The sequence below is a fragment of the Mixophyes fleayi genome, chromosome 1, assembly GCF_038048845.1.
Source record: "Mixophyes fleayi isolate aMixFle1 chromosome 1, aMixFle1.hap1, whole genome shotgun sequence".
Taxonomy (NCBI): domain Eukaryota; kingdom Metazoa; phylum Chordata; class Amphibia; order Anura; family Limnodynastidae; genus Mixophyes; species Mixophyes fleayi.
The window spans coordinates 119,758,189-119,771,170 of record NC_134402.1 but is presented as its reverse complement, the minus strand read 5'-3'; the positions used below and the strand labels follow the sequence as shown (position 1 = coordinate 119,771,170).

At 39.8% G+C, this 12,982-nt stretch overlaps 1 protein-coding gene across 2 annotated transcripts in view; it reads left to right on the top strand.

The window, feature by feature from the left end:
- Positions 1-11,993, top strand: part of JADE1 (jade family PHD finger 1) — a 69,798-nt gene extending 57,805 nt beyond the window's left edge. For both annotated transcript variants that reach the window (XM_075199899.1, XM_075199908.1), the window contains 3 exons: positions 2,977-3,498; positions 3,938-4,058; positions 5,976-11,993. In XM_075199899.1, coding sequence (XP_075056000.1) covers positions 2,977-3,498; positions 3,938-4,058; positions 5,976-6,844 — 1,512 coding nt within the window. In that variant the 3' untranslated portion in view covers positions 6,845-11,993. The remainder of the gene's footprint in view (positions 1-2,976; positions 3,499-3,937; positions 4,059-5,975) is intronic.
- The last annotated feature ends 989 nt before the right edge of the window (positions 11,994-12,982 follow it).

Genomic DNA, 12,982 nt, shown 5'->3' with positions numbered 1-12,982 from the left:
AGTTCTCTTCGCATTACATTATAGCAGATACTGGGTATTTAAAACGCAGTGAAATTGTGTTCGGGTCATGTCCTGATTTACATGTGTGTTCAGGCCCAAAGTAGACTGGGAAGATAAGTGAGTGTCTTGTTTGGCAGGTAGTCCCAGCTACCAGTGTAACTAGGTGACTTCTCTATAGAGAAGTGGCTGTGAGTCCGTTCCAGAACTGGCATTACTGCATGTAGAGGGCATAGGATGTCTGATTATATTATACCACAGTCACAATGTGCTCATATCATTGTGCACTGTAGAGAAATGAAGTACTATAAAATAACCAGTATCTCAGATTAATTGCCATATAGAAGCTTTGCCAAAGGTTTACATCAGTAACACACTTAAGGTTTTGCAGGTTTGGAATACTATAGGCATAGGTTTACTATAACCCTTTATATTTCATACTGTATATATTACATTACAGTTGGAATAAATAGATCATACAACCAAGCCCAGATTTAGATTTTTTTATTTTTATTTCCACTAGTCTGCCACTTTTTCTCAAAGTATCGAATGGTACTCTATTGTTGTATGTTGTAATATTGTGAGGAAATCTTTTCTGTATAAATTGTCTTAAGCAATATTTTGTTTATATCATCGGTCATGTGCCCGTGGAATATGGATTCTACAGCCAATTCATTTTATCCACATAGGAAAAAATAATGTTTAGTAAGCTCTATAATAATGGAGATCCAGCATAGGAAAATAGAATAGGCTTAAAATTGTTATGCTACAAGCCCAATGTTTCAGGTTTTTGTTATCACAAAAAAGGCAACTACAGTTGCTGTGTAATTTATGTGCAGCTTTGTGTTTTTATATGATCACAAAACTTCAAGGTGACGTCATAATAGTTCTTACAATACCCATATTACATATACATAAACACATTTAGTTGTACAATCTCCTACACAGGCAGACACACAAACATGTATAAACATAGACTCAAATACATCCAAATATGCAGATATATACCGAACACAGGAACAGACATACAGAGTCTTAGTTTCCTTTAGGTCCTCATTTTCGGCAACTGTGTTATTCCGAATAAAATGTTGGTTATTTCCGTACATTGGTAAGTACCACAGTTGTGCCAGAGTCGAGTCGCATTGTGACTTGCTGTGTTCTGAACAAAGTGCACCAGTTGGCTCCAGCATAGCCGCAGTAATGCTGTAATGTAAGGAAGTAATTTACATTCCAATGGGATTACACAAAGTTCAATAAAGTGGGGGGGATTACACATTCGTCTAGATAGTCATAGTCTAAATATACGATGCTGTGCAAAGGTTTATTAGGTGTGGAAACAATGCTGCAAAGTAAGAATGCTTTCAAAATTAGAAGTGTTAATAGTTTATTTTTAGCAATTAACAAAATGCAAAGTGAATGAACAGAAGAGAAATTTAAATCGGATCAATATTTGGTGTGACCACCCTTTGCCTTCAATACAGCTTTAGTTCTTCTAGGTACACTTGCACACAGTTTTTGAAGGAACTCGGCAGGGAGGTTGTTCCAAACATCTTGGAGAACTAACCACAGATCTGTGGATCTAGGCTTGCTCAAATCCTTCTGTCTCTTCATGTAATCCCAGACAGACTCAATGATGTTGAGATCAGGGCTCTGTAGGGGCCATATCATCACTTCCAGGACTCCTTGTTCTCCTTTACGATGACCATAGTTCTTAATGACGTTGGCTGTAAGTTTGGGGTCGTTGTCCTGCTGCAGAATAAAGCCGGAGCCAATCGGACACCTCTCTGATGGTATTACATGATGGATAAGTACCTGCCTGTATTTCTCAGCATTGAGCACACCATTAATCCTGACCATATCCCTAAATTCATTTGCCAAAATGCAGCACCAAACTTGCAAGGAACCTCCACCATGCTTCACTGTTACTCATTATTGTACTGCTCTCCAGCCCTTGGCGAACATACTGCTTTTCTGTTGCAGTTAAATATTTAAAATTTTGACTCCTCAGTCCAGAGAACCTTCTGCCATTTTCTGCACCCCAGTTCCTATGTTTTCGTGCATAGTTGAGTCCTTTGGTTTGTTTCCACGTCGAAGGTGTGGCTTTTTGGGCGCAATTCTTCCATGAAGACCACTTCTGACTTCTCCGAACAGTACATGGGTGTACCTGGGACCCACAGGTTTTTTCCAGGTCTGAGTTGATGGCACTGCTGGACATCTTACGATTTCGAAGGAAAGTAAGCTTGATGTGTCTTTCTTCTGATGCACGAAGTTTCCTTGGCCGACCACTGCGCTTATGGTCCACAACATTGCCTGTTTCTTTGTGCTTCTTTAAAAGAGCTTGAACAGCAAGTCTTGAAACATCAGTCTGCTTTGGAATCTTTGCCTGGGAAAGACCTTGCTGATGCACCATAACTACCATAACTACCTGGTGTCTTGTTAATGTGCTCAGTCTTGCCATGGTGTATGACCTGGGACATGAAAGTCTTCCACAACCTCACCTTTGCAGCAGAGTTTGGCTGTTCCTCACCCAGTTTTAAGCCTCCTACACATCTGTTTCTGTTTCAGTTAATGACTGTTTCAACCTACATAGGTGATAATGATAATCATCACCTGTTTGGTATGATTGGTTAATCATACACCTGACTATAATCCTACAAAATCCCTGACTTTGTGCAAGTGTACCATGAAGAATTGATGCTGTTTTGAAGGCAAAGGGTGGTCACACCAAATATTGATTTGATTTAGATTTCTCTTCTGTTCACTTTGCATTTTGTTAATTGATAAAATAAACTACTAACATTTCTATTTTTGAAAGCATTTTTACTTTGCAGCATTTTTTCCACACCTGCCTAAAACTTTTGCACATTAATCTATATCCATTGCAGTCTTTTGTAAATTGTATTTAATTTAGGACTCTTGTTTGTTTTTAGGTTGATCTAGTGTCGTGTGGTTCAATTAATCTTTCCCATTTGCTTTCAGTGTTCCATTAAAAACTGCCGCACAGCTTTTCATGTGACATGCGCTTTTGACCATGGTCTGGAGATGAAGACCATCCTGACAGAAGAAGATGAAGTGAAATTCAAGTCTTACTGTCCAAAGCACAGTACAAGCAAAAAAACAGACGATGGCCATATTAGTGAGAGTGCCAGTGAATTGTACGGGACAGCTGAGGCTTCCCCCGCTTGTTCGGATCATTTACAAGGCCTAAGTGCCTCTGAGCAGGAGGCCAAGCATGGGAGCCAGCGCAAGCTGAAACTCCAGCAGCTTGAGGACGACTTCTATACATTTGTCAATGTACAGGATGTGAGTCAGGCCCTGCAAATTGCCTGTGATGTCACGGAGTTCATTTACCAGTACTGGAAGCTGAAAAGGAAAGCCAACTTCAACAAACCGCTCATAACTCCCAAGAAGGACGAGGAAGATAACTTGGCCAAGCGGGAACAAGACTTTCTTATACGTCGACTGCAGCTATTCACTCACCTGAGACAGGATCTGGAAAGGGTGAGATATATGTTGTGTTGCATTGGTTCTGGCAGTTTAATGTCAAATGTATATGGAACAATGTTGGACTTATTTGCACATTTCTCCTGATATTATTAGAAGTTGTGCTCTTCAATATGTATATTTAAGTAAGTAAATCTTTCCACCATTGACATGTAAGGCTGCAGTGGCAGCCATTTTGCTTGATGGCTGACCTCAGGTTGGTGTTTCTTCCCTCATTGTTTTAACGTTTTATTTTAATTTTTTAGGAAAAATTTGTTGGGGGAAGAAAAATACAGTAAACTAGCTATTTTTGTCCTGTTATATGGCTCTATGTGGTCTGTACAGTTTGCTATACTTTGCCAAACCTGAAAGGGGGAGGAATCTGGAGTGAAGTCAGGATGTATCCTGTGTGCTTTATGCAAAACTCAGATTTTATTTCTTTTTTGCTCTATTTTAGGTACGCAATCTTACGTACATGGTGACCAGAAGGGAAAAGATGAAGCGCTCTGTTTGTAAAGTCCAGGAGCAAATCTTTAATCTTTACACAAAACTCATGGATCAGGATAGAGACAGTGCTGGTAAGTTACATAATAAAACACAACCCTCCCCAAGGTTTGGAAGCCATATATAATGCCCAAAGGGTTGTGACCTATCAGGACAGGAAGTGACTTCCTAGATGGTGCGCGCCAACTTTCCATTCTAGCAAGACGTCTCCGCAAGCTAGACGTGCACCTAGGTGTCTGCAGGGGCAGAACAATCTGAAGAGGCCCTACGTGCAAAAGTGTAAATGTCATTTTAAAAGTCCAACCTACTACCACTGTATAGCGCCCTTTTCATTACATTAAACTTCAAACTGATCAGAATTTTAAGAGATAGGGTGAGTCTCATTTATGGCTTACATTAATTGAGTGTGTGGGATCATGGGGGCTGCCTTTAGTACATGTGGCACTTTTGTGTGTTTTGAAGATTTTGTTTTACATTTGGCAAAATGTGCCTGGAAGTGACGAGAGTCATTCTAATAGGTATGGGACAAAACACGTTCCCCACAAGTGCAGATCTGGTGCGCAATTCAAAACCTTTTCCACAGTGGAAATGAATGTGCGCCCCCCACATAGCAGGGACACCTTTAAAAATATTCCCTCTCCCCTTTCTCATTTCAGTAATCTTTATCCACAAAATGAAATCTAGTTTTTGCACTGCTCCTCAAAACAAGGCGTGCCAGTGTACCACACTTTGAGGCATTGGGCAGAGTACGGGAGGGTGTTTATCTCAGACGTTACATATTTCTTCTTCTTAGCACACACCACCATCTTGTCTGTAAACTTTGGCCAAAATCTAGGTGCGCCACCAAAATTGGTTTGTTTCCAGTGTCTGCCGTTGTTTTAAATGAATCCAAATAGAGCAGAAGATTGAACAAGGGAAGCGGTTAGGGATGTGAATAATGCTCAATTTTATTAAACCCGCTAAAGTTCCCTCATTGAATTATTGCTCCAAGATTTGGGTAATACTAATAAAACATTTCTATGTATTTAGTTTTCATCATATAGGCCTAAAGATTACAATTTAACCTCAAGTTGCTTTTTATTTTTTCTTAATAATGAATACCAGTTTTTCCTGTGTTGCTGATGTACCCTCCCTCCTTTCTTCTAATCTTAAATGTTGCCTATATGAAAAATAATAAATGCATGGAAAATCTTGTAGTATTCTTTATGTATTTTGAATATGATCATTGTTTAGTTACCAAACACTTTTTAGTTCACCCTTGTAAACCTAATTCTAATTGTTATTAAATAATAGAGCATCTGTTTGCCCAGCCTGCCACTGTTACCATAGTGCTATGAAACCCTTACCACATTCTAAGTTACCGACCATCTGCTAGAAAGAGTTGGGTGAATCATGGGTGTTTCTTTTTGGGTATAGGATGGTTTCTTTTGCAAGATTATTAAATAAAAGGTTAGCGCAGTCTGAGGGAGTAGTTTTTTATTTTGTGGGGGGTTTTTTTTGGGGGGGGGGGGGGGTCTCCCTCTCTGGGTCTCCCTCTCTGGGTCTCCGTCTCTGGGTCTCCCTCTTAGCTTACTCCTACCAGTTTCGGAGGAAAGTCTGAGGGAAGTGAGTTGGGGGAAAATAAACACTTTATGGGTAGTGCCATGCACTCGTATTTCTAGGTATATTTCAACAAATGTACCAAACCGCTTAAAACACATAAAACTGACAAATGAATCACAGGAGGGTTTGGAACGTTCTCTATTACATTAAAGACGAGAATAAGATTAAACCGAATGGTTATTTTTATTTTGTTTATGGTTCATGAATGAGTCTTTTTGTGTTAAGAAAGGCAGTGCAAAATCCTAATATAAGATCTGAAAGATTGTGTAATCTAATAGGCAATAGTAAATCCCCAGATTTAAGTGCCAAGATGCAAAAAACGATTAAATTCAACTGATTTGTTATTTTTAATTATTGTATATCAATATTTGATTTTTTTTTCTTACTAGGTGCATTTTCGGATAGTGTGCTCCTCTTTAATACCCAGCCATCTGACCCGTATGCTCCAAAAATTGAGGATTTGAAGTGGCACTCTGCTTTCTTTCGGAAACAACTGGGCTCGTCTTTGGGACATTCCATGAAAATGTCCCACAAAAAGAGCAGAGACCGAGAGAGATCATCGAACAGTATGAAGCCATTGCACTCTCGCTCCTGTTTCTCCGATAAAAGGAGGGAAGCGGATTCTGTTTTTTCTGTGGAAAAGGCTATTGCCAAGATTTCTCCAGTTCAGCAGAAGAACGGGACCAGCATGACCGAGCACAGGAAGAGACGGGACAGCCGTTCTCAATGTGACATTGTAAAAGCAGAGCTCAAGGAGAAGCCTCACAAGCAGCCACATAAAACTCTGAGGCCTACAGAGCTGACTGATAAGCAGGTTGAAAACAAGAGGACCCCAAGCCAATGTGGTGGTAAAACAACTGCTACAGTTACAAAGAAGCCCAGTAACCGCTTGCCTAGGTTCAGTGGCTCCCTCATCAAAATCCATTGTAACCAGAATTCAGTAAAAGTGCCTACAAGCCCTGTGAAAAACTGGGGGGGATTCCGAATTCCAAAGAAAGGAGAGAGACAACAGCAAAAAGCTGAAACCTGTCAGCAGGACACAAACTGCCAGTACTTAGAATTGGTCTCGCCAAATGATAGGACAAAAGACAAATTAAAGCTGGTCAATGAGAATGATGGGTACATCCCTGATGCAGAAATGAGTGACTCTGAAACAGAATCAACAGAGAAATGTCCACTACAAAGGCTATCGTCGAGCAGCAACATGAGTAGAGGGTACGAGACGGACATTATTAGGAGAAGCATCCTAGCCTCTTGACTGGACAAACCTGTTAAGTCCTCTGCACTATAATTACACAACAGACTGGTTGCATACAAGCATAACACTTGTTTGCAGGAGGCTAGGAGAGGCTTGTTTATAGACATTTGTGAATCGACAGGTCAATAGCCAGCTATTCATTTACTTGTTCCAATGTGTTTACTTGCACTTGAAAATCCAAGACCTTCTTCGCACCCAGAATATTTTCTTCCTTATTTAGCTGAAAACTCATTGTTCATTTATCTGTGTAAGTTGGACCCTGAGCATGTCCAACAGGCAGGTTTACAAGTTGAGGGTAGGCTGCACTGGAAGTGTTTTCATTTGTCCATTGAAAGCACAATGAAGACGTTTTGGAGTGATACATGAAATATGGTTTTTGGATACTCCAACTTCTTCTGGCCCGTTACATTTCCTTGCACTTGATCTATATTTCAGGCATGGTCTTAAGTAACTTTTTGTTTGCCTGTTAAGTTAACACAATGGCAATTCATGTTTGGTACTTGGTGGGGTAGGGACTAGTAATATAATGTATAGAAGAGAAGCTCTGGATCACCACCAGGTGGGTGTGTGATACAATATGCACTTGAAGTTATGTTTGAAGTTTGGGGAACTGGAATAAAAGGGAGCACCCCTTCTTCAAAATAAAGCTCTGCACTGTACACCTATACTAATGAGCTGTTTATACTTTCACCTTCTTAGCCCTCGTGTGTATCTGGATCTCATACTCTACATGTAGTAGGAGACGGCCAGGTCATTAGGGGATGGGTATGTCTTCATTTATTTGTAAGGGATGATCTCTTGGCTTGAGGCATTTATGCCATATCTGTCAGCAGAGGTGCAACCAAAACGTCCGACATCTCTGTATAGGTACATCAGACTGTGGCCTGGTGCATTCTAAGCTGGCATGGCACACAGTGGGTACCATTTTCTGCGAGACCCTAAACCACTAGTGGTAAGTTATTTAGCAGTTACTAACTTCACACCCACTTGAAGTGTGGCTGACATGAGTCAGTGGGTCTCGCACAATGCGAGTTTTACTCTATTAGAGCTTACAGGATGATGATGATGATGCGAATCCAGGTTGAGCTCTAATGCAGTGTACACACAATACTGACAGCAATGCGATTTGTGCATTGGTATACATGTAGCACTACAACTGTATCTGAACCGATACAATGTGCATTCAACTCCCACTTTTCTGTGTATTGAATGAAATAATAGTCCAAAGGTAACGTCGTCAACAGTGATGATTGATGCTGGCTCCTCTAGTAACAAATGGGTATCATCTGATGATCTCTTGTTTCTGATGCACCCATAGTAGCAGCATCTCTGGAATGAAAGCTAAGTATCCATATGGTCTGTCTAATTTAAGCAGGTGACCCAAAAAAGTAGAACATGGCTGCATATTACAACCCCACCTTCCACCCCCCCCAAACAAAAGCAAAACCTAAAAAAAATACCCACACCAACCTGTACAGTTCAGCTCAGAGGAATAACAAGCTTAAAGTTTTGGTTTATTTGCTCTAAAATGGTCCTTAAATGGGCAGCGAGAGAAAAAAACTTGTCTTTTCCTAGTGTCACATTTGTGTTTGGTACTTCTAATATATGGTCCAACAACAGAAAGCATTTAAGTGTTGGGACGTTTTACTATTAAGTGATGTGACTTAGCCATGTATGGTTTTCCAAGCAGACTTTTCTCAGAATATAGTAGATGTGATCCACTGTCCTGGATACATCAGGTGTAATCTCCTGTTGTATTGCTTGTAATCCCCACAAGGGGCACCACTAAGCCCATCCAGGCAAGTAGTGTATCTCCTTACATTTACAAAGGAACATAATAAGAAGGGTAAAATAGGGACAGGCTAGAGATTCATTGATTTAACACTAATTTTGTGGTGCTCTGGTCAATGCTTCATATATCATTGGTGTCTGTGTAGACTGCACACAGAGCAGGATAGGGATTCATAGATCTCTAGGCTATTTCACTGTTTCTTTGTATACCGTATGAAATGCAATTGGTTAAATTGCTCATCTGGAAACCCTGGAACTCTGTTTGATCAGCAGGTCGTAAAATAAGACACTTTTCTAACATCCTCTAATAAATATCCCCTTTTTAATTTATTTTTTTTTCACTTCAAGGGCATAATGCACGCCAATATGTCTTGTTTTTTGGGTAGGTTTCTTCCTGGTTCACTCACCTCTGATAATGATCGCTGACGGATTTTATTTTATATGTGAACACATTCAGTTTTGTAATGCTGCATAGTTGGGGACATTTATAAAATCTGTTGTACAGGTAACTGAACATGAAGTGCTATCCAGCTTTTCTATATGGTTACCTGTATAACAATCTTCAGAAATTGCCCCCAGTATATCACATTTTTGTTTTTTTAGGAGTTTTGATAGGTAGGTGCATTGCTCTAGTAAATAATGATTTAACACTTAAAAATAGATTTCTCAGTTTAGTAGTGACCTCTTTTTTGTCCAAAGCCATTTCATAAACTTGTCGGACTTGCAGCCTGTCTTTACACTGACGTACACCATTAATTTGCACTATGCCTTATCTGTTTATATTCCAATATTTAGCTCTGGACATTTCCAAAGTGTTGAAAAACTGACCGATGATGGCTGAATAGTCTATGAAGTGTAAATAATATAGGAGGCTATATATGAACACTATGCAGTGCTCTTGGTGTGTCTAAGATAAAGCTCTAACGCCCTTGGCTCTGTCGCTAGGTGTCCTCCTTAGTGCTTCCAGCATATGACCGTTTACAATTCACTGGGACACATTTATGAAAAAAATGCATAAAAGAAACTGGTAAAGAATTTAGCCTAAGCACTTGCATTCCACTGCCCCATGTTTATAAAATGTAACTACATTAAACACATGCACAACTTTATAATTGGTCGTGTGTACAATAGGATGGGCATCACAGCCAACGCCTCATTTATCAGTTTAATCCAAGAATCCCCAAAATATTGACACAATTCACACTAAAACAATAAAGAGGTCTGAGTAGAAGCTGCACTCCTCATTTGTGTGAAGCAGATGTTTCTAGCCTTGCAACATGTTCAGTCTCTTAGCAGACTGTATCTTCTGTTACCTGCTGTAGCTTTTTCCTCTTGGCGACACCCGAATATTATGTTTTATAAATGTGTCCCACTGACTTTGTTGCTACCAAGTCCCCGATGACCTCACACAAACTACAGAAGGTCTTCTGGTGCGTTCGTTAATTAAGGTGGCTCTTGTCTTCTTGTATTGTCTTCTATTGAGTGGGTTGGTGGTTGTAGGGGTAAAAACTACACTGCAACAGTTGTATCTGTAAAATTCTGAGGTTCCATGAAGTAATGACCGTGACTTGTTTACTGCTGGCCACCTAATGATCTTACTTTTTAAACTATATGGCTGTTTTGATTTCTAAGCTCGCTATATGCCTGATATTGTTTGTCCATGAATGTTTTTTGTTTTTTTTAATAATAGAAATAATTCAAGGTTTCATTTATTTATTTTTTTAAAGGAAATGTGACCTGTGGAACACATTTCTCCTGTAAGACCTATTTGCAGTCTGTCCTGATTTCAGTAGATTACCGTTGGAAGTACAAATTTATACCCAGAGCCAGCAGGGAGCAACATGTGACGTGCAGAGTTTTAATTGGCTGCTCTGTGACACAGTACTTTTTTTTTATTGGTTGTACTGTGGTTTAATCTACATACAGGAGTTCTAAATCTGGGTTGCATGTAACAATCACAGCACGATCAGTAGTGAGAGACTAATGCATCAGCTTTTCTTGACACAGCACTTTTCACAAATAACACCTCCTAAATTATCCACATACTGTCCACGAGATCTACCTGGTGCACAGCCAAAAGTTGGTTGTTGCAATCATTCTCTCCGTGTGACCAGCCACTCGTAGCAAAACATATGGCGTTCTAGCTGCCAATAACCACTTCTAACACATTTAGTTGTTGGGAGGAATTGCATGCTGGAAAGTTTACTTCAGCTACAGTTAGTGAACCACAGGTCACTGACACTTGCTGTGTTTTTGAAGTATGAAGAATCCTGTTTTAACCTAGTTAGTTACCTTTACCAGCAACTTGCTTCAAATTAGAGTGATGAAGGATCATGGGATTTGCAGCTTAGCCACTAAAACATTGTGGTTTAAAAACTGCTGAATTAAATTATTAAAGGTTATGTAGCAGACTTAATCTTTATAGTATTACAATGTTACAATAGACTGAGCAGGACCGGTCTATAAACCATGTACCACTGTTGCAACCTTCTCTTTTATAAGTCCTGTGTACATGCAGCAGAACTAGGGGTCAGATAATTGTATGTTTAAAGAAGGAGGGGGGTCTCTTTTCAACTAGTTAAACAGTCTGTATTCTACTCGCATTGTTTAATAATACAGATCTGAGATCTCTGTGGGTCTCATGTGGTTGAAACTTGAGAAGTGCTAGCTAAGGTCTTGCTGGTGAGTCCATCTAGCAATTTAGACTCCTCCCAATAACTGGGAAAATCACATTTTTGGAGGTATGCATTTAAACATGATGGTAGTTCTAGGACCAGGATCCCACCAGTTTCATTAGTAGGAGGAGCAGCGTTTTGACACATCCCCTTTCATATTTTAATGTTTTCTGCATTGATAGCAAAAGCCACTACACTATTGGTATCAGCTAAAATACAAAGTTAAAATGTGTTTACTTTGGTATAATGACATGTATTTAATTATGAGAACTTTTATGATTTAAAATGTATGTTGCCATTGGCTTACATGGTTTGAAAAGGTAAACCTGTCATTAAATTACTAAATATACAGATTTGGATCTGTAATTGTATTTTCCCTTTAAAGAGTGATGTTACACTGTCTTGCAACTAATGTATTGATCAGCCTTTGAGAGACTTGTTCACTTGCAACAAAATGTCTACAATATTTCCCCCCCCCCTGCAATTTATAGCAAAAATAGAGAAATATGGCCATTTCTTGTACTCATTAACTCGACTGTTCCTGTTTTCTCTGCTTTTGTCCCACTTTTATTTAAGTATTTATAAGCTAGTTAAAGCCAGCTTTATTTTTTCAGCTCAGATAATACGTAGAATTGTGCCTTTTTGTCTGTATGTCAATAAATGCTGTACATTTTGCTAAACTATTTTGAGTCTTTTGTCGTTTCCAATTCATCATTGTTACATTAGATTCAGTATGTTAAATAACAGAATTAAAATGTATTGTGTTTGTTTTCAATGTCTTATGCCAAGCCATGTCCAATTTATCTAGTTTTTATTTTAAGTAGTGATGGAGCCAACTTGGACCTGGGTATAATGGACTTGCAGGCAGGGCCGGTGCTAGGGTCCGTAGCGCCCTAGGCACAATTTTAAAATCGGCGCCCCCACCCTGCACACTTACAAAATAGTGTGTAAATGTGCGTCTTTTCTTACCTGCTTCTAACTTGCCTCCTCTCTGCTCCGTCTGCTCCCCTCCACTCACTGACACTGTCGGGCTGTGATGATGATGTCACGCCCGACAGTCAGTCGGTGGAGGGGAGGAGACGGAGCAGAGAGGCGGCGGTGGTGGTGAGCAATAGTCCCTCCCCCCCTCCCTGTGGATGTATGTGAAGCTGTGCGGCGGCCGTGAAAGGTATGGTCAGCGGTCGCCGCACAGTTTTAAAGAAATTTTTCATCTGTGGCGCCCTCCAGAGCCCGGCGCCCTAGGCAAGTGCCTAACCTTGCCTAATGGGAGCGCCGAGCCTGCTTGCAGGCAAAGCTATGCAGCAGTATGTGTCAAGTCAGAACTTGCATAATATCATCAGTGAATAACTGGTTAAAGTTTGAGTGTATTTTCAGTACCCTTCTATTCCTGACAGGTAAGATGTAGCAGGCATGAACGGACATTGGGATATGTTGGGGAGCAGGTTTATTTAACAAAGTTTTACCCTGGGTTTCTGTAAAACAAATACCAATAAAACTATTATACGGTTTAAATATTGAATTCCCACTTGCCCTGGCTGTAGTTCTTTTGTATGAAAAAACTAATCTATTTTCTACAAAAATGCCTAACTGGTATAATCAACCACATTTTTATCCATTATCCATCATATACACCATGTGTACCATTTGTAGCTATCCGCACCATTTAGAGGTA